The following is a 26173-nucleotide window of genomic DNA, read 5'->3' as shown; positions in this document are numbered from 1 at the left end:
CCCTTCCGTCCTTCCTTCCTTCCCCCCTTCCCCCCTCCCTTCCTTCCTTCCTTCCCTCCTTCCTTCCTTCCCTCCCTCCTTCCCTCCTTCCCTCCCTCCTTCCCTCTTTCCTTTCCTCCTTTTTCTTTTTTTCTTTCTTTGTATCTTCCTTCCTTCTTTCTTTCTCTCCTTTCAAAACAAGGTTTCAAGTAGCCCAAACTGATCCCGCCTCCCTTTATTCCCCTCTTGTGTGTGGGTTAGAGGTGTATACCACCACACCTAGCTATATTTCTTTTACATTTTTTTTGTGGCGCTGGGGATAGAACCCAACATCACAAATATGCTAAGTAAATATATTACTGCTTAGTGTCCCAGACCCTAATTCGTTTTTTTCTTTTTGAGACATGGTCTCTCTAAGTTGACCAGGCTACCCCTGAGTTCACTATGTAGCTTAGGCAGGCCTTGAACATATGAACATTCTGTCCCAGCCCCTCAGATACCTGAAATTATAGACTGCAGTACCAGGCCTGCCTGCCTTACACTGTATTATTTTGTATCTTTAAAGAAGCTGGTGGTTTACACTTTCAGTTCCATGTTCTTCAAGTCTTGATATGCTAAAATTGAGCCCAGCATCTCTGATAATTTCATAAGACCTTTTCCTTTACCTCCTGTTTGTGTGAAATATTCTCTAAAATTGAGGAGCAAAGACAAGTTAGAACAACAGATGGCAAAGCACTGTACACTCATTTTAAAATAAGAACAATATGGAGCTAGGGAGATGGCTCAGTGGTTAAGAGCAGTGGGCTGCTCTTGCAGAGGACCTGGGTTTGATTCCCAGCACCCACATGCTGGCTAACAACTGTCAACTGTGTGTAACTCCAGTTCCAGGGGATCTAGCACCCTTTTCTGACCTCCACAGGCATTACACATCATGGGTGCACTTATATACATCCAGACAAAACGTTCATACACATAACCTAAATAAAATATTAAAAAATAAGAACAATATGACCTGTTATTGATACATGACAAATAAAGCAGAAATAAATATTCCCAATATGATATGTCAATATGATATCGACAGGCTGGTGCAAACGGTTATAAACTGAGAGGTGAAACTGGGGGTGCAGCTTAGCAGAATAGTGTTTGTCCAGCTTGTGTGAGGCCCTGGGTTCGATTCCTAGTACAGCAAAGAGGGAAAAAAGAAAAACTGGAAAGAAGGAAAGGCGGTGACCTATGGAAAGGCAATTCAGACCATGCAAAGACCCCAGGGAAGGCAGGTTCTTCTAGTACAAGTTCTGGGCCTGGTGGTATACACTTTTAATCCCAGCATGTGGGCGAGAGAGGCAGGTGGGTCTCTATAAGACCGAGGCCAGCCTGCTCTACACATGGAGTCCCAGTCTAGCTGGGGCTACAGAGAGGCCCTGTCTCAAAAAGAAAAGTTTTGAAGGATTTCCATGAACTTTGTTGAGGATGTGATAATAACTTTGGACACTTGTTCTCCTGTGTGCTGTGAAGCTCTGGCCTCTACAGATCTCGCCTTTGGACGTCATGTCTTTACACGAGCTCTGCCTTCTTCCCTCACAGCACTGCAGTCTGTGTTTGGCCCCGCGGCTCGGAGAATCCTGGCAGTGGCTCATGGACACAGCTCCCTGGGCCAGCTGCCCTCCTCCCTGGACACACTCCCAGGCTATGAGGAAGCTCTTGGCATGACCCGCTTCACAGTGGCAAGGTGTGGGCAGAAAGCCCCTGACCTACCTTCAGTGCCAGAGGAAAAGCGCCTGCCTCCCACAGAGAAAGAGTCTCCTCGAAAAGAATGCCCCTGTCACTGATGGGAGCTTTGATCATATCCCTAAGTGAGGCATCCTCAGAGTCTGAGGAATCATCAGATGAATGGAACTTTATTTTGCAACACCCAGAAGGTTTTGGATTCCATCTAAACATCACTCTGCTTAGATGTGTTACCACCCTTCACCCAGAGCAATATCCTTTTTCTCATATACTATGTTCTTATTGGAATTCTAATTCTTTATCCAGTGGCCAAAGTTTGTAACTCGCCTCTACCATATTGATTACTACCAAGCAGAGGAGCATTATGGTGTCTTGAATTATTTCAACTTTTGCTTGCTTACAAAGCCCCTTCAACCCTGTGATTCTGTCAGTTGCTTTTCTCCCTGGTAGCCAGTAGACTGTGGTAAACTTGAAGAGAAAAACAATCCAAGCACAGCCAATGAATGAATGCGCTAAGCACATGCATCTGCCCGCCTAGAGGATGACCAGTTTTAAGATGAGTAACACTGATCATCTTGTACATCATAGAATATGCACCTGGACTTGTAGGATGCAGGGCTAAGAGACTTTAGGAGAATATGTGCCAAGTGTCAAGATCCTTTTGTCATTTTGGGCTTACCCACAAGTGTGAAAAATTGCACAGGGTGCAGTAATTCTCCTATTACACTTCAGTTCATTTGTCATGCACACACACAGACACATGCACATGCTCACGCATGCATGCACCCTTTTTAAATTCTAAAAGCATTTATTTGCTTCATTCCTTTCTTTTTTTCACCACATAAAGCCTTCCAGCGACGCTGACTTCTAGAAGGTAGTGGTGGTCCTTACTGCCATCTAGTGGAACTATGAGAGAAAAATACCTTCTCTCCATTTTGCCCACCTGCACCTCTCTAGTTCTTGGGAGTACCAAGTGCTAATCTAATCCTAGATCCTTTCTGAGGTACTATCCTGCTGAGTGGTGCTAAGCCATCCTGGTGACATACTACCTCCCAAAGTGCTGTCATTAAAATTGAAGCAGTGAGGCGTATCGGAGAAAGAAATCACTGAAATCATGGAAGCCTCATCTGTATATTAGAGATTACTGTGCAGATCCACAAAGCTAAGTATCTGTGACATGATTTGTAAAGTATTGTGTGCATGTAATTACTATTCTGTCGTCATCTGCTTTTCACTTGCTGTGAATCCACTGAGAATTTGTTCCTTGATTGTCCTTCTGCCTGGTTGCTATGTTCTTGTCAAGTCACACCTGAAATGGCTTCATTTTATCAGTAAAAATGTGTTGATTGACATAAACAGCTAATGACCTGTGATTCCTCTCAATATCTTTTGTAGTGGGACATTTGAGAAAACTGGCTGTTTTGCAGGTGACTAGCTCCAGTGCTCTGGGGAGGTGATGCAAACCCAGGGTTTGACTGAGGAGTGCAGCACCTCATTAAATACATTCTTGCAATGTTCACTCTGCCCAGAGGGAAAAGTGTTCTAAGTGAGTGTAATCTCCTGGTGACCTGAGTTTCTCCTGAATCATGGAGCAAACTGCATCTGGAAACAAAATGCGTGGATTGTTAATAACACCTAAGGTGGCCTTTTTAAAAAAAATATGTTATTTAGTGTTTTTATTTTATGAGTGTATTGCCTGCATGTGTGTAAGTGAACCCGTGTTGTGGAATGCCTGTGGAGGTCAGAAAATGGTGTCAGATTCCCCTGGAACTGGAGTTACAGACAGTTGTTATCCACCATGAGGGTGCTGGGAATAGAACCCTGGTCTGTAAGAGCAGCCAGTGCTCTTAACCATTGAGCCATCTCTCCAGCTCCCTAGGTGGCCTTCTTTTACCATCACTAAATAAGCCATTTTAGTTACCAAGCATTCAAAAATTATTCTTGGCTTTTTTCCCCTCTTTTCTTTTGAGGCAGCATCTTGTTGCATAGAGTAGGCTGGCATCAGAGTGTTATATAGCCAAGGCTGGCCTCAAACTGCCAAGCCTCCTACCTCTCAAATACTGGGATTACAGAGGTCCCCCACCATGCCCCTCAATGTTATTTTGCTCTTTCAACATTCAAGACACTATACACTTGAAGAAGTTAATATCTTGATGCCTACTAAGGGGTCTTGGGAGAAATCCTGCCTATGGTATGTTTTTCTAAAGAGAGGTCTATAACGGCACCTCCTGGGCCACCTCCACCTTGTTTGACTCGTGGAATTACTTTCACCCGTTGTATGCAGCTCTGTTGTAGGGCACCAACCAGCTTTCTTTTCATAATCTGCCTCACAGGTGCACTTCATGGTTACTCTTCAGCTTCTGGGAGACGTTCAGCCCTGTAACCCTTCTGTTGTGTTGGCTGACATTCTTTTGGCTTTTATCTCTGTCCACACTAAGACATCTGTTAATTACCTCAGTCACTCTCATTATTGTGAAGTTCTTAATCCCTTTTAAATTGCTTCTATTTGTTCATTTACTTATTTGTTTGTTTATTTTTGGTCTTTTTGAGACAGGGTCTCCCTGTAGCCTCAGCTGGCCTGGAACTCACTATGTAGACCAGGCTGGCCTTGAACTCACAGAGATCCACCTGCCTCTGCCTCCCGAGTGCTGGGATTAAAGGCGTGTGCTACCACACCCAGCTTATTTTATTATTTTACGTGTATGAGTGTATTGCCTGCATGTATGTAAGTGTACCCGTGCTGTGCAATGCCCATGGAGGACAGAAGAAGGCATTGGGTTCCCCTGGAACTGGAGTTACAAATAGTTGTTAGCTGCCATGTGGGTGTTGGGAATTGAACCAGGGTCCTCTGCAAATACAGCCAGTGCTCTCAACTGCTGAGCCATCCCTCCAGCCCCTTCACTCCTATTTTTCAAGCCTTAAGTCCTGGTTCAATTGCATTAAGTGATTTCTCCCCAACACCTATACTGCTGAACAGTGACAGAAATCTATGAATCAAAGTCAGATTCATAGTTTTCAGTATTACCCAGAGCATTTAGCATTCTTTGTAAATTCTCTCTGGTAATTTCTACATTTCTTTTGGTATGTATTCAGATGTCAGAGACTGTCTTCTTACTCCATGCTCCATTCTCAATCAACTAGTTCTAGGCAGGCTCTTGCTCTAGTTCAGAGAAGGAAGGAATGCCTTTGGGTAATGTTAAACCTGTAGACACAAGTCCTTTTTCTGTTATTTCTTCCATTCATGGAGATTAATGTAATTTCTCTGCCCAGTAATACTACTGCTCAAAACACTTTGCATGACATCAATAAAACAGGATCTTTTAAAGCAAGAATTATTATTTAAGAAATACAGTGATGCTTTTGGGAGCCCTTGTCAAGAAACTCCAATGGAATCTCATATGAATGTTTGAAAATTGCCCTGTTGTGACTTGTCTCTAGTTCCCTGTCTAGAACTTGTAATGCTAATTACTCTTGCCTTTATTTCTCCTTCACATCTCCTAATCATGATTCAAGGACTTTCTTTTCCTCTTACAGACAAGAGTTATGCAATTTGGGAGTCTTTTAGATAGACCCACTAAAGGGGTACTCCAATTGCCTCACCCTATGTCCCTATTCAGAATGGAAGAAGCCAGAGTGGTCTGCACCCCTATTCCCTATTGGCAATTTGGGTAATCCCTTCAGAGGATGGCGTGATAAGAATAGGAGGTAGGAATTGGCTAGGCAGTTAGGGTAAAAAGACCCCAAAGAAATGTAGCAAGTTTCTGGGCTAAAAGTCAAAATGTCCTTGGGCCTTTTAGCAACACACTCTGTTCCAAAGGCCAAAAATGTCAACATGTCAAAAGTATTTGGGAGGTTATATCTAATCTTTAAAAGATTTTAGGGTTACCTCTTCAGAGGGGGGAATGTTGGAGAGGAGGGAATGGGCATGGATTTGATCAAAACACCTTATATACATGTATGAAATTCTCAATAAAGTTTTTATAAAAGTTTAAAAAAAGTGCCACAAATAGCAAGGAGGCCACTGGAGAAGAAGATGTGCAAGATGGAGCATCGAGTCCATTTCTCACAGAGCTTATGTAGTAAGTTGGTAAAATAGTAAACAAAAGCAAAAATAAAATAACACATTTCAAAAGTGCAAAGAGCTAAACAAAGGCTGAGATGAGGGAGAACGAATAGGAGAAGACAGGCAGCGTGTGGGGGAGGAAGAAGGAGGGAAAAGCATTCCCAGCAATGAAGACTGTAAGATAAAATAACTGATGAGATACTTCGAGCATTGGTAAGATAAAGTAACTGCCCAAGAAAACAGGCTTAAGTAGCTGGTTGTAGTGAGCCAAGGAGAGAGATCTGGGCCAAGGGAGGTAGCCTGGGGAGTAAAAGACTCAAGACTTCCTGTGCATTGAGAAGTCACAGAAGGCTTTGCAACAGTAGACTACTTGATGTAATTGAAATTTTAAGACAAAATTTTTTAGAAATTTTATTTATTTTATGTGTGTGCGTGTATCGCCTGCATGTAGGTAAGTGCACTCATGTCATACAATGTCTGTGGAGGCAGAAGAGCCCTGTTGGGTCCCCTGAAACTGGAGTTGTGGATAGTTGTTAGCTGCCATGTGGGTGCTGGGATCTGAACCAAAGTCTTCTGCAAGAACAGTCAGTATTCTTAACTTCTGAGCCATTTCTCCAGCCCCCTTTTTCTCTTTTTAAAAACTATTTTATGCCGGGCGTGCTGGTGCATGCCTGTAGTACCAGCACTTGGGAGGCAGAGGCAGGTGGATCTCTGTGAGTTCAAGGCCTGCCTGGTCTACACAGTGAGTTCCAGGCCAGCTGGGGCTACAGGGAGGCCCTGTCTCAAAAAGACCAAAGAAAAAACTATTTTATTTATTATTTTTATTTTATGTGTATGACTATGTATTGCCTGCATGTGTGTAAGTGTACCCATATCATGCAATGCCTGAGGGGGTTAGAAGAGGGTGTTGGATCATTGGATCCCCTGGAACTGGAATTATGGTGGTATTTAGACCCTTCCCCTATTTGCACAGCCCCACCCCCATTGCCCTTCTATAGGATTTCTTGCATTCTGTTATATATGTTAAGGCCTATCAAGTTAAGCTTGTGTACCCAGATGTTCCTTGGTATGAGTTCACCCACTGGAAACTGGTCAGCCCATTTAGCATCCCTCAAAGCAGACCAACTCTCCCTCACCCTGCAATGATCAGCTATCAATAGTTCCTTGGCTAAGATCGGGGCTTCTTACCCATTTCTCCAGTTCCATGCTGGGTTTTGTCTGTTTCAAACTTGTGTGGGTCTTGTGCCTGCTGTCACCATTGCTGTTGCTGTAAGTTCATACAAGCAAGTTCCCAGCTGCCTGGAAAACTCTGTTTCCTTGTGATATTCCACCACCTTTGGCTCTTGCAGTCTTTCTGCCCAGCTTTCTCTCTCTCTCTCTCTCTCTCTCTCTCTCTCTCTCCCTCTCCCTCTTTTTCTCTAATTAAAAAAGTTATTCTTTGACAATTTCATAAATGTGTACAATATCCTTCATCATATTTAATCCAAATCCCCTCTTCCCACTCCCTCCAGATCACTTCAGTACTTCCTACCGCCCACTTCATGTTCTCTGCTTTTTAATAACCCACTGAGTTCAGTTACCCCTGCCTGCATGCACATGGGCATAAGACCATCCACAGGAGCATGGGCAACCTACCAGAGGCCACATCGCTAAAGAAAAATGACTCCCCTTCCAGCAGCAGCCATCAGTTGCCAAAATCTCTTCAACTAAGGAAGGAGCCTCATGAGGAATATTGACTGGCCTGATCCTGTGCAGGTCTTGTGCAAGTAACTACAGCTGCTGTGAGTTTATGAGTGCAATGGCCATATGACTAGTAGACAGCATTTCAGTCTATTTTTCCCCATCCTCCCAACCTTACACTATCTCTGCCCTCCCTTCTGCAATGTTCCAGGATCCTGAGGGGTGAGGGTCTGATATAGATGTCTCATTTAGGGCTGAGCACTCAATAGTGACTTAGTCTCTGCACTTTAACCAGTTACAAGTTAGACCTCTCTTATCTGAAACCCTCTGTTCCTCTCTGTAAGGATCTTCTCACAGGACTAAAGCTCTGGTTTCCCAGGCAGAGATGACAATAGGATGACCCCACATGCATAGTAACAACTTTTCCTTCCAAATCCTGCACCACCTCCCTCTGCACGATGTCCAGGTCCCCACTGTTCAGCCATCTTGTCCCTTTTTGAGCCATCTACTCCCATGCCTTAAGCATACAAATAAATGTGTGTGTTCCCTTTCCTGTTGTCCGTTTGTGGCTCAATCAGGGTTCTCTAAAGGAACAAAATCAATAGAATATATGTGTATATTTAAAAGGGGGATTTATGATGGGCTGTGGTGGTGCATACCTGTGAGCTCAGCACTTGGGAGGCACAGGCAAGTGGATTTCTATGAGTTCAGGGCCAGGCTGATCTACATAGTGGGTTCCAGGCCAGTCAGGGCTACATAGTGAGACTTTGTCTCAAAAAAAATGGGGAAGGTTGACCCTATTGACATCTCTGCCTAGGACACCAGAGCTTTAGTCATGTTAGATTGGCTTACATGACACAGGCAAAGTACTCCAGCCATGACCATATGCATGTTGGAGAAACAGAGCCCAGTTGAAGAAGCTGATGCCTCGGAAGTCCCAATCCAGCACTGAAGCCTTTGAGAACTGCTCGTGTTGAATCTATGTTAAAAAGCTGAAGAAGCCAGAGTCTAAAGTCAGCAGGTAATGGCAGCCACCAGGAGGCATAACTCAGAGAAGAAAGGTACTTGCTCGTCCACACTGCCTTCCTGGACTTGTTTTCCTCCAGACCAGCAGTCCATTGGATGATGTTGCCCACATTCAAAGCGTGCTTATTTCCATGCTATAGTCACTGTCTCATGTGTCAGTTCACTCTGGAAGCACCCCCTCAGACACATGGGGTGCATTTTACCCGTCCTAGACATTTCTTAATCCAGTCAAGTTGACAACTTGGGCCAACCATCATTGTCTGTTGCCAGTCTCTTTTATAGACTAAAATGACCAAACCTTCAAAGGGAAAAGAGTATGATGAAATTGTCCCTGTATAACGACAGAGGTGGAAATGGAGACAAATAGAGTCAAGTGTTACATTGGAGACAGGGTGGTCAGCGTACAACTGATGAACTGGATAGGAAAAGGTGAGAAGGAAAGAAATTCAGGGAGAACTCCAAACATTTGCCTAAACTGAAGCTGAATCAAATATCTAAGGTTCTATTTATTGGGCTGGGGATGACTGGGTGTCAGGGGACAATGGATTCAGGTGGGAATTTAAGACAGTGTTTCCTAAAACTAGGGGAAAAGCATTTGGTGGTGAAATATATAAGCACTCAATCTAAAACAAGAACTACTTCAGTAACATCTAAGAAAGGTGAGGTGAGCCAATGCAATAAATCAATGTTCCTTGACACCGAGTGAGGAAAACCTACATTTGATGTCTTTCTGGAATCTTGAGGTGTAAGATGAAATAAATCCTTTCATCCCCCAACTTGCTTTTGAGTCATTGCTGTGCCACAGCAACAGAAAACAAACTAGGACAACAGAAAACAAACTAGGACAATCCCCAAAGTACAGAAGCCAACCAAGAAAGGAAGGAATAGTCACTGGATAAAGGAAACAGAATTTTGAACAAGGGAGATGAAAATAATTAACAACATAAAGCAAGTGGCCATGGTCATGACTATAATAATACTCAGGCTATGTTATTTGTGTGGGTTCCCATAACGCTCGTGTGATATTAATGCGGGTATGTATACTCATTGTATCACCATTTTTAATTTTTTTACTTATTTACTTTTATGTGTATGAGTGTTTTGCCTGCATATATGTAAGTGCACCACAGCATGCAATGCCCAAGGAGGCCAGAAGAGGGTGGTGGATCTGGAACTGGAGTTACTTATAGATGTTAGCCTCCATGTGGGTAATGGGAACTTAATTTGAATCCTCTGCAAGAGCAGCCAGTGCTCTTTACCATTGAGCCATCCCTCTAGTCCCTGTATCACCATTTTATCACAAATGTCAGTACTGGAACCTAGAATGAGTGGCTAATCCAAACATTGCCCAGAAATTAAAGTGCAGAGCCTCAATTTTAACTCTCAAAGCCTGATTTTAGGATTTTAACCATTAATGATCTCTTTTCTGCTCTCCACTATACTGATCTAATCGAAATTATTTGACTCCTGATGAAGTTTGTCTCTTTTAAGTTGCATTTTTATTTCTTTCAGTATTTACAACTGTCTGAGAGGAGAGGATGGTACCCAACCTCACCACTTCCAGTTCTTACTGTTAATGTTGTAGGAGAGAGAAGACACCTCACTCCATCAAGCTCAAGAAGGCAGTGCAAGAAAGATCCCTTTGGAGGTGTGCTGCACATAAAGTGAAACTTGTGAAGAGTCTAGACAGTTGGAGCATCAATGTCACTTATCAAACAGGGACAAGAAACACTGAAAGGTGATATTATGATTCAGGAATGAATACTGAGAATCTGATATATAGAAAAGAGACTGTTATTTGGTCTTCCTGATCTCATTTTTAAATGTTTCATTACTTATTTGTTATCGCTGTTTTTAAATATTTTATTTTTATTTTATGTGTATTGCTTCCATGTACGTAAGCACAATCCCCATAGAGGTCAGAAGAGGGCATCAGATTCCCCTGGAACTGGAGTTATGGATAGTTGTGAGCTACCATGTGGCTGCTGGAAATCAAATCCAGGTCCTCTACAAGAGCTGCCAGTGCTTTTAACCACTGAGACATCTCTCCAGCTCCCCTGATCTTGTAACTAAGTTTGCACCATAGAAACTGTGTGGTGTCTTTGGGGTGGCTTCACAATCACAATGCTCACACCTGTATTTCCTTTCTTGTGTCCATATTTTTATCACAAAATATCTCTAAAATAATAGTACCCTTTTCTTTCTTCAAATATTTACAGAGGGGCCTGGAGAGATGGCTCAGTGGTTAAGAGCACTGGCTGCTCTTGCAGAGGACCTGGGTTCAGTGCCCAGCACTCACATGGTGGCTAACAACTGTCTGTAGCTCAGTTCCAGGGGATCTGTAGCCCACTTCTGACCTCCATGGGCATTGCACGAAACAGGTGCACTTACATTCATACAGGCAATACACTCGAACACATAAAATAATAAAATAAAAAAAGATTAAAAACAAAATTAACAGAAGTTTTTGGCCAATGTAGGACAAAGTCCACACTGTTTGACATCACACTGAATGCCTTCCATAGAAATGATTCCAACTTCACTTCTAAGACCCATTGCAATTACACTGCACTCAAAATTGTTACTACTCTCCATAATTCACATTTTCATTATTTTAAAAACTAGTTTTGCTTGTGGACAGGAACTGTCCTTTTCTTGCTCACTTGATGTTTAAAACTTTGCTAGTCCTCAGGTTGAAATTTAGGCACTGTCATTTCCTGATACAGTTTTCAAACTTAAAAATTGTGTGAAATTCTGGGGTGGGAAATAATGCAATTCTGGATTGCCCAAGATGTGGTGCCGATGGAATGATGCTGGCCAACGTTACTCAGAGACAGCAGGTCAAATATTTTCCATAGTTAACACCCAATGTTTCTGGAACAGCCCATAAATCAATAAAGTTGTTTTCCCACTTTGCTTGCTCAAGGGTAGATTTCCCATTCTGGCCTCTTTATTGCCTGCTAGCCAGTGTGCTTTACCCAAGTAAAAGAAAACAAAACTCAGAATTTCCAGCTGTTGCTTTTTGATAAACATTTTCTTGTTTGCTTTCTTTCTAAACTCTGATGTGCAACTACTACACTAACTAAGCAGACTTATTAACTAATAAGAATCTTAGCACATACACATATGGCCAACTCAGTAAGAATTATGCTGCAGTTTCTGGCAGTTTCTGGAGCAGAGGTAGGTCATGGCAAAGCACCCTGCCGTTCTGTGTACCTCCACTCCACAGAGTGCTTCTCACCACAGCTGAATTCATCTCTCTGACTCAGCTTCCCCCAAAGCAGTCTGTGCCACCATGGTGTGAATGAGTACATGTCTATGGGGCAGGGCTTCCTCACATGTAAACATACCCTCCTGGCAGGAATGAAGATTCATTAAACAGACAGACACTTTGCCCCACCTTTGGCTATCAGACTACTGAGTTGATGCATCTCAAGGACTTGGAATTCCCCCTGGAATCTCTTGTAGGGAGAAGGAAATGGCTGATGGGTGCTTAGTGCCAGCCAGAGGAAGAGCTTATCTCCAGGAAAGAAGTTTCACCCAGTTCTGAAAACTTGTCAGACCACCTAACAGGAGAGACTGAAGCCCGGACAAGGATGAAGGTGGGACCTCCTTGACCATGTTGGCCCAGGTCTGCATTCCTCTGGCCCTTTGTTTGAACCCAACCTCATGATAGGTCTAAATGGATGGACTTGGGCTGGGAGCCGGTGGTCACTGGACCTCCTTCCTCTTCTCCCCAATGTGTCCACATTAGTTAAATCTCCGTTTTCTGCTTTTCACTATGATATGTCTGTTGAAGGACAGGTGGCAGAGCTTAGGCTATTAGGACTGCAAGGACCTTAGCCCTCATAATAACTCCAGTAACCTTGGGAGCTTTGGGCTCACAGGGTCCTTTGTCCTGTATAGATAGGGATACTCCCTTAGACGCAGGGCTTACAGTAGACTCAGTCCTGACTTGTTTGTAGGAGTTTCATTTCTGACCAATAAAATGTAAAGAAGAATACAATGTGATCACCCCAGGAAACCCCAGAGTAAGCTCAGAGGATGGAGAGCAATTTGTGATGAGGTTTGTGGGCTGAGAAAGACAAGCTAGGGAATGAATCACCACTGATTCAAATTAGAGAGAAGACCTAGAGAACAATTGGGCAAAATATTTCCTAAATCACTTGGTTGCTTGTGATTTCAGTTTGAGCACAGCTTAGAATTTTGTTGAAAAGGAGAAATAATGAACCATCATTTTATACACATCCTGTCTTCTTTTTCATCATCTCATCTTTTTTTTTTGAGGATTTTTTGCTACTCAATAGAATTCAAACCTGCATTCCTTGCACTTCAGCTAAGGACTCACTCATCATGGTTTCTTTTAAAACACTGGCCACATGATGACCTCTCCTGACAATAAAGCATTAGCTAGCTCTTCCTTGTCTTCAAGTTCAATGTCCAAATTGCTTAGCACTAAGCTTAACATTATGTCCCCTTTCTGCTCCAATTCCATGCTGCCCTTTCCCTCCCTCGCAGTATTATAAGTACCTTAAAGGCAAGACACTTAGTAATGGAAAGTAAACAACCAGAAGAATGAGTATATCTATATTAGTTATCATAGGAGTATTACGGGTGTTAGATTTTTGGAAAATAAAAGGAAAGATAGAGGAGTAGGAGACAAGAAACGAGAGCCAGACCTGAAACAGGCAAGGAATAGATCTTCCTTTATTCCAAGAAGATACAGTGAGAGGTGGAGGCTGTCTGCAGGAACCAAGCTTCTACAACTAGACAAAGAAACCGGGGTCAGGGTTTATACCAGGGTTGTGGAACAGGACTACACTTAGTGGGGAGTCGAGTTAGTGCCCATGCTTAAAGGTCTCCTTCTCAAGATTGTTTACTCAGGAACTGGCAGAAATGTTATCTATGGCCTTAGAGGAGACAGGTGGGCTCCACAAACATTTTCTCTCAGGCTTGAGAGTGACCAGCTGATAAGGGATGAGCAGAGCCATGTCTTTAATCTATAGCTGTTAGGAAACAGGGGAAACTTTGTACTTTTAGAATTTAGAGCCTTTCAGCCACATTGATAGTTTTATGCCTTTATGGCTTCCTCTAATGAAGCTCATGGTTTTTCTGAGGTTTGCATATTCTATCAGTGGGAACCCACATATATAATATAGCGTATTAGTATACTCATGATCAGAATTGCTTATATTATCTTGTTGATTATTTTCATCTTACCCATTTTAAATTCTGTTTTCTTTATCCAGTGTCTGTTCCTTTCTTAATTGGCTTCTGTAGTTCAGGGATTACCCTAGTTTGTTTTCTGTTGCTGTGGCACAGCAATAACTAAAAGCAACTTGAGGAAGAGAGGGTTTATTTCACAATCCATCACTGAAGGAAGTCAGGGCAGGAGCTCAAGGCAGGAACCTGGAGGCAGGAATGAAGCAGAGATGATGGAGGAATGCTGCTTGCTGGCTGGTTTCCCCAGGCTTGCTCAGATACCTTTCTTATCCAGCCCAGGCCACCTGCCTAGGGATGAATCTGCCCGCAGCGGCCTAGGTCTTCCTATATGAATTAGCAATCAAGAAAATGCCCCATAGACATGACCACAGGCTAATCCAACAAAGGAGGAAATTCTTCAGCTGAGGTTCTCTCTTCCCAGGTGACTCTAGTTTTTGTAAAGTTAACAAAAGCTAACCAGCACAGAAGTGTTTCCGGAAAAGGAATTCATGGGAGGGAAATGTTTGGAGGGCTTCCATGTCCACTGGTGCCCTGCCTACCTCACACTTAATAAGTTTGGCTTGATATAAAGTTCTAGGAAGAAAATAACTTCCTTTAGAATTTTAAAGCCACAATAGATGTAGACAAATTCTGTCCTCTCTGTCCCATTAGCAGTTCAGAGATTCTTCATATGTGAATGTCGGACCTTCATCTTGGATCCATCACTTCCCTTTCCTACCTCTGCCCTCAATTTTCTCTTAATACTTTTGGAGTTTTCCATGTTCATACTTTTGCTTTTGTCAGATTTTTTCTGGATATTATGTGATTATCAGGAGTAATGATATATTTTAATGTTTCTAATCACCTTGAATGGTCTTTTGTCAGGGATCCTGCCCTGACACAGGAGCCTGGGAAAGGGAGATGAGCTGTCCACCCATTACCCGCAGCCTCCCTGGGAGACAATCAGACATGACAGGGAGCCAGTCAAGCAGGAACTCGTTTATTACAGGCAATACAGGGCTTATGAAGGCAAAAACCACAAAGGAAAATCCCCTCCCCAACCAAGTGTCCAATCACATTAAAGGTGAACTTGAGCAGTCTCCTCTCCACAGCACAGCATAGCGTTCGTGAGGTGATCACATGCTGCCAAGATGCGCAGTAATGACAGGAGCCAATCAGTAATTCTTCAAAACAAGTCTGGCCATGTTCCAGCCATTTCCTCTATGCACCAAACAAGTCTGATCATGCCCTGGCCATTTCCTCTAGGTGCCAAACAAGTCTGATCACAGCCTGCCTGGTTCCTCTAGGCACCATCCTGCCTTGCCCCTGGCCTCAGGCCCCTGCATCTCTCCCCCTACTTTGTTTTAAAAGTGAGTTTCCTTACGGATAGCCCCTGGGGACGGGGCACACCGTCCCCATCCCCCTCCGCTGCTATGGCCTCCCTGTCTTAGGTTTCCTCTCCTTAGGCACTGAAGTTGCCTGTCCTTGGGTAACCATGATTGCCCTCATGGCCCCTGTCTTGGGTGCATCAGTCTGGAAGGGTCTTACCCATCATTGGGACCAGCCATGGCCTTTTGCGGTTAATATATGGGGGTCTATCCCATAAGGGGGCAAAGCAACCTGAGCCCTCAGGCTAACTCAAGATTCCATGCCTGGACCTGTCTTGGGGAGGGGCCTGAGGGTGACTGGGTGGCCAGGGCGAGTTGGACTAGGACTTTCTTCATCCATTTCTGTCTTTTGATAATCGAGCAGAGACACTTGAGGAGAACAAAAGCTAGCACAAGCATTAGAAACATGCTCCCATACCTTACTGTAAAAGGAGGAGTCCATCGATAGGACCAGGGCCTGGGTATAATTTAGAGCAATAATCTAATTGGTCAGTAAGGGGAGAGACAAAGTGACCTAAAACGAGGGTCGCAAGGTAGCAGAGCCATGTCTTTGGTAATTGCCAGCTCTTCACTTAAGAGAAGGGCAAGAGTATAGGCAGGGAAGGGACCAAGGCCCAGAGGTCCTCGGCTTTTATCTGACAGATGGCTAGCAGGAGAAGGAATACCATTATTGACAGATTTTGGTCAGCCATCTATTGATCAGATCTTGAATAATGATGGTAACGATAAAGATGATGATGGCCAGGGCAGCAGTGGTGAGCACGGCAATGAAAGCCTTCCATCCAAAATACTCCATCCTGTAAGACATAGAAATCCTCCTCAAAGGGCTGTTACCTTTGGGACAGGGTTATTCCTGCATCGTTAGATTCCTTGCAAGAACCCAGATGGGTTGGGGTTCATCCGTGGAAAGACACATCCAAACTCCCTGCTCATAGTAAGGAGCAGGTCGGGTCCTCGCCATTGTCCCATTATTGGATCCTTCCATCTGACCCATACCTCTGGTCTTTACTCCTGACGTCCCTAGTGTTTTTGGAATTGAGATTCCAATTGAACTTTTTGAAAATTGAGAATATTAATGGTAAATAAGGCAGAACCTAGCGGTTGGTGGGGGCTTACTCCCCCTTTTTGTTTTTGTAATTGGGTCTTTAGGTCCTGATGGTTACATTCTATGATAGCTTGGCCCTGGGGGTTATAGCGGATCCCCGTGTTATGGTGGATTCCCCATAAAGAGAAGAAGTCCTATAAGCTTTTACTTATGAAGCATGGTCCATTGTCAGTTTTAATCCTTTGAGGTAATCCCAGCATAGCGAAGCACTGGAGGAAGTGAGACTGAGCATGTCTAGATTTTCTCCTGTATGGGCAGTAGCCCAATGGGCATGTGAGAGCATGTCAATAGACACAAAAACATACTTGAGTTTTCCAAAAGGAATGTAATGTGTGACATCTGTCTGCCAAAGAGAGTTAGGCTTCAGCCCCCTAGGGTTTGTCCCTGGTTGTTGGAGGGGTGGAACCTGTAGAAAGGGTTGACAAGACTTACAGGTATGTACAATTTTTCTTAGTTTCTTGATAGGGATTTGAGGGAACCTCTTACGGAGTCCCCACCAATTTACATGGGTATGATTATGCAGTTGTTGAGCTTTCTCCAGGCCTGCTGATAGGATATGGGTAGAAACCATTTTGTCTGCCTCTGCATTGCCCTGGGAGAGGAAACCAGGCAGTCCTTGGTGGCCCCTAAGGTGTTGTAAGAAAATGGGGGCCCTTCTTTCTGTTAACAATGTTCAAACCTAGATCATTATGGGGGTCATAGGGTCATCATCTAGCCAAATATGAGAATTTAATAATCCTGGGAGAAGGTTGACTGCATATAGGCTGTCAGAGAACAAGTTCATGGGGTCATCTACTTTGGACAAGGCTAGGGCAATGGCCATGAGTTCTTTAAATTGAGCAGAGCCCTCACAGTGTGAACATATGTTTTTGGTTCTGTTCCTACTGCCAGGTAAATTACTACAGCAGCTCCGAATTTTCCTCCATCAGTAAACACATTATACTCCCCCGTCAGAGGGCTTTTTGAGAAAAAGCTCTTTAAATTGAGCAGAGCCCTCACAAGTGTGAACGTATGTTTTTGGTTCTGTTCCTACCTCCGGGTAAATTACTACAGTGGCTCTGAATTTTCCTCCATCAGTAAACACATTATACGTCTCCATCAGAGGGTTTTTGACAAAAAGCCTGGGGGCCCCCTAGTGGAGGGCGCGAAAGGAGGTTACCCATTTATGAGGGCCATAATGACAGTTCAACTTTCCCAGAAAGCCCTCCAAGGCTATGGCCATTCGGCTGTTGTTTCTGCAAAGCCATTCAAAGTCCTTTAGCCAATAAGGTATAATAATCTTGTGGGGTCAATGCCATAATGTCTCAGGGCTATATCCCGCCCTTTCTCAATTAGGTCAGCCAACTGGTCCATGGGTGTGTACACCCGTGGAGTGCCCCCTAGGGAGGTATGCACCCATTGGAGGGGCCTTCCCCCTTGTATGAAGACAGATGTCATCAGGGCCTCACCGGGGAGCACCCATAGTTCAAGGTCCTTTCCGGGCATATAGTGGGCCAGTTGGGCTTGGTTCAGGGCCTCCTGGACCCTCTGTAATATGTCTAGGTGTTGTGGGTTCAGATGGATTAGCTCTGATTTGGCTGTTGTTTCTGCAGAGCCATTCAAAGTCCTTTAGCTGATAAGGGATAGTAATCTTGTGGGGGCCAATGCCATAATGTCTCAGGGCCATGGGTGTGTACACCCGTGGAGTGCCCCCTAGGGAGGTATGCACCCATTGGACGGGCCTCCACCTTGTGTGAGGACAGATGTCATTAGAGCCTCACAATGGAACACCTATAGTTCAAGGTCCTTTCCAGGCATATAGTGGGCCAGTTGGGCTTGGTCCAGGGCCTCCTGGACGCCCTGTAAAATATCTAGGTGTTGTGGGTTTAGATGGATTAGCTCTGATGGCTGTTTGCCTACTAACAATTGGAACAGGGGCTCCAGTGTCTCAGTAGAGACGGGCATCCAGGACTGTAGCCAATTAATCTCCCCCAATAGTTTTTGAATTTCTGTCAGGGTCATATTAGGTTTAATAGCCAGTTGTAGCTTTAAGGGACTCACCCCCTCCATGAACAGTGTAGTCCCCAGAATCTTAAAGGGGGCAACAGTCTGTATTTTGTCAGCAGATATTTGAAACCTCCTGCCTGGAGGCATTTTTGAGTGGCCCTATATAGTTCTTATAATTGGTGGGGACTTGGTGACCCCAAAATTATATCATCCATGTAGGCATATAGAGTAGCATGTGGTAAAGATTCCATTGGGCTCAAGAGAGACCTCACGTAGCTCTGACAGAATGCTGGGCTATTGGCCATGCCTTGGGGTAAGACTGTCCATCCGTACCTTTCATCATGCATGGTAAAGTTGATGGAAGGCACAGAGAAGGCGAACTTCTCGCAATCTTGGAGTTGTAGGGGGATAGAGAAAAAGCAGTCTTTGATATCTATAACTATGAGAAATAGATCGAGTGGAGAGCGGGTATCCAGGGCAGTCCCCTCAAGGGGGCTTCCTCCAGAGTCATTCTGGCATTGACCTTGCGGAGGTCCTGTAGCATCCTCCATTGGCCAGATGACTTTTTTATGACAAAAACAGGGGTGTTTCAAGGTCTTGTGGAGGGGCGGATATGCCCCAGCATAAGTTGTTCCTGTATAATATGCCTCAAAGCCTGGAGCTTTGTCTCAGGCAAGGGCCACTGTTCCACCCAAACCAGGCCCACTGGGGACCATCGGATTGCAGGAACTTGAGGAACAGTGGCCTCTAGGATTGGGGGTGGACCTGGGGAGACTTGGACTCCTCCCCCCTGTAGTTTGAAAGGCAGTCAAGGGGGTGTCTAACCCTGTTCATCTCTTCATCATCGAGGAGCCCTTCGATAAACCCCCTATTGTCTGGGGTCACAAAAACATCTGCCCCCCCCAGGAGATCTCTCCCTCAGCCACCAAAGTTCTGATCTCCCCCTTAGTACCATCTGGGTCCTGCCAGCAGAGCCAGTTTTTAAGCTCCGATGATGGCATGGTGCTGCCGACACCCATCACCTGTGGGCCAGGCTCAAGGGGCCACCTTCTGGGGACTTCTTCCTTCCTCAGGATGGTCCTATATGCCCTGGTGTCAATAATGCCCCAGAACCTCTGCCCATCTATCAAGATGTCTATGTTAGGGCGGAGCCCTGGGATGATAGGGACTGTCCAGTGGGTGATGGGCCCTCCAGGGCCTGTGCACCCTCCCCTTTTTGGTGACAGGGCTGGGGGTTGCCCCAAACCTATTTTAAAGGTTTGCCCTCCACATCATACCTGGACTAGCAGTCCTTTATCCAATGAAACCACTTGCATCAGCGTGGGCATGGGGTCCTGGGCTTGTCCCCCTCCACCTTGAGAGGGGCTTTCCCTTGCAGGCAGTCTCTCTTTAGGTGCCCAGGCTGGCCGCACCCAAAACATCTCCAGTCCTCAACCCTGGGGCGCCTATCCTGCAGCCCAAGGCCTGTGAGGGCTTCTCTAAAGGCTGTAGCTAGAGCTTCTGTCTGTGTCTTGAGGACCGCAGCCATAGCCTTGGTCGCCTTTGTTTTGGTCCCTATGTCCTTTGAGGCCATGATCCAACTGCTCATGGAATGGTCCTTTAACCCCGTGCAGGTGACCTTATGGTCAATCCCATACAAGCATTTTTATGAACTGTTCTCTGAGTGGCCTGGGGGGAACTTTCTCTTTAGACTCTTTTCAACTCTAACTACAGACTCATGTATATGGCTCCCCTGAGCTTTGATGGATACCCAATATGGGCGGCTCCATAGAGCCTGTATCTAACTTATGCCAGGCCTTGAGGCCAAGGGCCCTGACCTGTTCCGTGTACGGTGGCGGAAGTTCTGCCTGCTGGGCGCCCGTGGCAAAGGCGCCCATGGTCCCTGTCAGCATGCTGAAAGTGATAGGGACGGGAGGTTGGTGGCAAGGTTATTTTCCACCTGGACCCAACATTCCTCTCGGTATAGTGCCGCCCATTTAATAAACAAGGGGCTGGGAGGACTGCCTTGGCTAGATCCATCTAGTCTTTGGCCGTGCAGGGTTGATATACCAAGCCCTGGAGAAGGGTGTCGACCCAGGGGGACCCGGGGCCATCCTCGGCCACCGCCTTCCTTAATTCTTTAAGATCTTTAGCCTCCCAAGGGTACCAGGTGGCCAGGCACTGGGGTCCAGGGTTGAAGTTTATGGGGAAAGCCTGGACCAGTCCTGCCAGAGCGGAGAGCTCCAATGGACTAGATCAAGCCCCCGACAAGGGTCTTTTCCCTCATGCTCATCTAGACTGCCTGGGGTCCCCCCTTTATCTTCCCCATTCTCGTCACCCCCCTTTCTGGATCTCTCCATAGTATGTGCTTTGGTTTCACTTTCAATCTTTGGGCTCTCTCCTCATCAAACGCGACCCATTGATCTTCCCCTATGACCTTATCCACCTGGCAAAGGCTGGTATGCCCGGGGGTCAGATCAGATTGAAAACATGACTTAAGGGCTGAGATCATGGGGTGAAACCCCAAGGGTGGTTCCTCCCCTCTATTGATCTCTGCCTTACAAGCCAGTTTCAAGCTGGTCCCAGGTAGCCCACTGGAATAAATTGCCAGCGGGCAGCCAGGGAGCGAGGCAGGCAGCCTCCCAGACCTTCTTTGATGAGGAATCGGACTGTTCTAACCCCCTGGATCTCAGCATATGTCTCAGTGCCATGAGCGCCAAGTCCTCACTTTTACTCCTTGTGTTACACATCTCTTGGGGTCTCACTTCCCTCAGTACTCACCCAATTAGCCCCAGCAATCAGCTCCCGTAGTGGGTCTGAGCCATCTTCGGGCCCCATGCTGGGCGCCAGATGTCAGGGATCCTGTCCGGAGCCAGGGAAAGGGAGACAATCAGATGGGACAGGGAGCCAGTCAAGCAGGAACTCATTTATTACAGGCATTACAGGGCTTATGAAGGCAAAAACTACAAAGGAAAATCCCCTCCCCAACCAAGTGTCCAATCATATTAAAGGTGAACCTGAGCATGCAGTCTCCTCTCATAGCACAGCGTAGCGTTCACGAGGTGATCACGCACTGCCAAGATGCACGGAAATGACAGGAGCCAATTAGAGATTCTTCAAAACAAGTCTGGCTATGTTCCAGCCGTTTCCTCTATGTGCCAAACAAGTCTGATCACGCCCTGGCCATTTCCTCTAGGCGCCATCCTGCCTCACCCCTGGCCTCAGGCCCCTGCAGTCTTTGTTTCTTTAAATTTTATATCCAAGTTGTTTTGTACTCACTGTTTCATTGTTGATCTTTTCTCCAAATCCTTAGCTTTCTTTGACTCCTTGATGTCTGGTCATATTTACAAACAGGACACTAAGAAGTTGATTTGAAATTCTACAAGTGTGCAAAAACTTTTAAAGCATTATCTACCATAACAAAGCTTATTATAGTTACAAATCCTAGAGAGCAGAGGCAGGCATACCATGGGGTGCAGGAAGTCACATAAAAAGGACCTGAGCAAGGGGAAGATTTAGACCACAGTCTTTACTGAAATTTCCAAGGGAAAGACAAAAGGCAGGACCAGGCCAACAGGCTAGGACTGGCTAGCTTGACACTTCCAACATGCTCTAACTAGAGGGGTGGTCTCTGGGTGCTCTGGGGTAGTTAAGGCAGAGGAGTGCTGTCCCCTGGAGTACTCAGACCAGATAGAAGAGTTAAGTGCTGATTTGGGCAGTTTGCTTAGCAGGTGTGATCTTGAGGCTTTTGCTATGACCTGGAATTAGCTAGGCCTATAAAGGACAGTCTTCAAATAGTATCTACAGGGGTGCTATCTAAAACTAGGGATGCAAATACCATTAGGATTCTCTCTCTCTCTCTCTCTCTCTCTCTCTCTCTCTCTCTCTCCATCCTTGTCTGTCCCTTATCTTTCTATGTGTCATTTTTACCTCCCTTTTCTGGTGGCTACATGAGGCTAAAGCAATAATGGATGCTCCCTTCTGGTTTCCTATGCTATGGTCTGACTATGTGGTGTCTCTCCAGATTCATGTTGACTCCCTTATTCACCAAGAGGATGGTATTGAGAGGCGGGCCTTTGGGAGATGATCATGTCAAGAGGGCAAAGCCCTTGTAATGGAGATTAATCACCTTATGTAAAAGAGGCCCCAGGGAGACCTCTCATCCTTTCCCTAGGCCCCACCTCCTAAATTTAGGAGGGTCCACAACCTCTCAAGACAGCATCAACACCTAAAACTAAGTGTTCACATCCACGAGCCTATGGCAGATATTTTACAACTAAACTATGGCAGTATACTTGGAGCATAGACTGTAAAATCAGAAACAGATCTATGGAAAGTAGAGATATAGACAGAAGTCACATTTTAAGTATTCTATTCCTTTTTCTAAGGAATTTGAACTACAGAGTGACTGACCACTGAATAATATGAAGGGAAATTACACACTGAAAATATGGCTTGAATACATTTATGTTGGCATTAGTTTCTCTTTCCCTCTCTTGTCCCTTCTCCCTCCCTCCCTCCCTCTTGATGAAGACAAAATTGAGTGGGTGTGAATAATAATGGTGACTTTAAAGCAGGCCATGGATTCTTTACCATTTGCCCCTATACAGAGTTTAACATTTCCCCCACACAGAGGGAATGCAGAGTCCTTTAGAATCTGAAAAGAACTCTGGGAATATATTGTGTAACAAAATGAAGTGTCATCAAGAAACTGTGTTATGGGTTGGAGAGCTGGCACAGCCGTTAAAGGCTCAGGCTCACAACCAAAAAATCAAGAAACTGTGTTAGACAGCTTTCCATCACTGTAACAAAATACCTGAGAAAATAATTTTATAAGGAGAAAAAGTTTATTTTGGCTTCTAGAGGTTTGTTCATAGCCAGTTGCCCTTTACTGCATCTTGGTCCTGATCACTTTGGGGAGGGGTGAACTGTTCAATTCATTATGCCTAGGAAAGAGAGATTAGGGGCAAGAACTTTTCCTAGGATGGGAGTCAACCAGAGTCAACCAGTCTCACCTTGATAGTCTTTGGCACTTATTTTGCAGGGAACGGCTTATTTAAAAATTCAAAAATGAGCCTGGCATGGTAGTATATGCCTTTAGTCCCAGCACTCAGGAGGCAGAGGCAGGCGGATCTCTGTGAGTTTGAGGCCAGCCTGGTCTACATAGTGAGTTCCAGGACAGCTGGGGCTACAGGAAAAGACAAAAAGACAAAAAAAAAAAATTTCAAAAATGAAAATCTTTCTTAAAGCCCAAGCTTAGCAGTGAATTTGATAGTTGCCAGTAACTAACATCCAGCTATTACAGCTTTCCCTGGTGATCGAATACTCTTTAAAATCCTGTTTTTATGCACTGACTTATACAGGATAGTAGAAAATATCCCAAATAGAAGGAATCAAACATCACACAGTTCCAGCTGTTTTCAGACTTTAGGGCTTGCCTGGGGAAAATTATAGAAAACATTTTAGAAGCAATGAGGAAAATGTGGGTATGAATTTCATGCAGTGTTACCTAACTGGGCAAGTGTTGGTAAGTTTTAAGATGCAACAGCAGAGTGGTGATGAAGGAGAACATGTTCACATTCAGAGGAGTATTTTGGAGTGAAGTGTAATTTACTTTCAAATGGAAAAAGAAGTTAAAGTGATGGACATGTTGGTGTTTCTCATGCTCACCTGAAATTCTTTACATGGTTGAAAATTCTCTTAAAAGACTGGAAGAAGTTTCAAAGTTGTAAAATATTTAAACATAAAAAACTAGAAGATTACAAGAAAAAATTGAAATGGATATCAGAAAATATGAGCTTTTTACTATAGTATTTTGTCTGGTTGAGAAAGGAATTTTGAGCTTTTTTAACTGACTGAATGCTAATTTATAAAAGTAACTTCTGTATAATATTCTGTTCTGTAATATTCTATTTATTTTTTAATTTTTATTTTTAAAATGTGTTTGAATGTTTTATCTGTACGTACACCCATGTCTTATAATGCCCAGGGATGCCAAAAGAGGGCATCAGATCCCTTGGAACTGGAGATACAGATGATTGTTAGCTGCTGTGCTGATGCTGGGAACTGAACCTAGGTTCTCTGAAAGAACAGTCTGTGCTTTTAACTGCTGAGTCATCTATTCAGCCCCAGTATAATATTTTAAAGACCTTGCTGAGAATAAAGATAATAAGTAAAGCTTTGGAAATTGATACATTTTTTATTCTAATGTAAATTACATTTAGAATAAAATGTAATTTTTATTACATTAGAATAAAAATGGCAATTAGAAAATCCTCAGTACAGTAACCAACATTTTATGTTTAACTTATTTTTCATATACTGTATACAGTCACTGAGCTTTTTGAAAAAGTGACATTTAACTAAAATTATATAGCTATAAAAACCTGAGGTTTGTTCACTATCACCATTTGTCTCAGTAGGCTTTAACTGTCAACTCTGACAGGATAATTCCATGTAGAATTGCCTAGATCAGACTGGCTTATTGGCATGTCAGTGGGGGACTGTCTTGATTATAAAGGGATACAGGAGGGAGTACCACCCACTGTAGGCAGTACCATCCCTAGTCAGGTAGTCTGGGCTTAATAAGAAAGCAAGTTAGCCAGGAGACAGCCACTGGGTCAGCAAGCAGCATTCCTCCACAGTTCCCATTTCAAGTTTCTACCTTGACTTCTGTCATGATGGACTGTGACCTGGAAGTGTGAGAGGAAATCAACCTTAAGTTGCTTTTGGACAGAGTTACAGGGTCACAGCAACAGCAAGGAAATTACAACACCCATTACCAAAACGGGGGTTACTGCCACCGTAGTTCTCCATCTCAACTGGCTATAAAGGTCTTTTTTGAAAGATCTAGCTATATTTGTACCAAATATAAAATAATTAACTAGGAATTAAACCATCTTTCTATTTGAAAAATAAAGCCTGAACATTAATAGAAACATATGATACATTAACTCAAGGATTTTTATATATAAGAACTGAAAGAATCAAGGAGGAAAACAAGTAAGTGGGGTTATGCATTTCATAGGCTTTGTTTTTGAGACAGGGTCTCACTACACAGAACTGGCTGGAACTTGCTATGTAGACCAGGCTAGCCTCAAACTCGTGATGATCGGCCTGCCTCTGCCTCCTGAGAGCTGGGGTTAAAGACCTGCACCTTCATGCCCGGCTTTCATTTCCTTTTCTTGTTTTAACAATGAACCTTAGTTCATTTCATTCTGTGGGTTTATTTTTCTAGGCAGAGACACTGAGATTCAGAGGAAAGGCAGGTGACAGGAGCTGCTGCTCGAAGGGTCACTGTTCAGAAGTCACCCCGTTTTGCACAGTGCAAAACAGCCTCTCCCCTCTTATCATAGCTGTCCTGCTGCACCCCCGCCCAGACTCCTTTGGTGTCAGGGAGGGCCTCATCCTGGGGTACTCGCGGGCAGTCAGGTTAGAGAAGCCTGGCTCTGGCCCTGCTTCCACCTGCGAGTACCAACACGGGCGTTCCGTTCCTATGAGGTCATTTCACCAGGACAACTACCCCCGAAGGTGATTTTTTTTTTAACAGAAAAGAAAGGTTTGCGAACCACAGACTTAGTGACTTAGTGACCTAACTTGCTTGACATTTTCGTTTTCAGGAACCAGGCCCAGACTTCTGAGCTGTGAACAGGAGAAAGTGAATCGTCCTTTTTTTGCAGGTTCATGAAGCCCTCGGTTCAGCGATGACTTCACTTCTCTGAACCTCCAGGATGACATGCCCTTCAGTTTACACACCGCTTCAAATCCCTTAGTCACGCTCTGTTGTTGTTCTAAGACCCAGTTCCAGTTCAGATCCAAACAAAACGACGCCGAGGGGAGGAGGAAGAGTGGGGTTGGCGAAGCCAGGCCGGGCGCTGGTGCCAGGCAAAGGTCAAAACTGCAGGCACAGGACGTTTCAGTCTGGGCCACAGATCCCGTGACTCTGGGCGCTCTCCCTCCCCTGGACTCGGGTTCCTAACCAGCTGGAAAGAGCTGGATTTTCGTCCAGTGTATTTGTTTTGGGCACCAACCAAG

General features: G+C 44.5%; 1 protein-coding gene across 1 annotated transcript in view; it reads left to right on the top strand.

Annotated features, from left to right (window-relative positions):
- Tmem52b (transmembrane protein 52B) overlaps nt 1-2059 on the top strand; it is a 7221-nt gene extending 5162 nt beyond the window's left edge. Inside the window, exon 5 of the mRNA XM_029570552.1 lies at nt 1567-2059. Within this exon, the coding sequence (XP_029426412.1) occupies nt 1567-1811 (245 nt within the window). The 3' untranslated portion in view covers nt 1812-2059. The remainder of the gene's footprint in view (nt 1-1566) is intronic.
- Nucleotides 2060-26173: the final 24114 nt, after the last annotated feature.

This window comes from Nannospalax galili, unplaced genomic scaffold (genome assembly GCF_000622305.1).
Source record: "Nannospalax galili isolate Female #2095 unplaced genomic scaffold, S.galili_v1.0 scaffold1763, whole genome shotgun sequence".
NCBI lineage: Eukaryota > Metazoa > Chordata > Mammalia > Rodentia > Spalacidae > Nannospalax > Nannospalax galili.
Note: the sequence above shows the minus strand (reverse complement) of the source record. Positions and strands in the feature narration are given on the sequence as shown.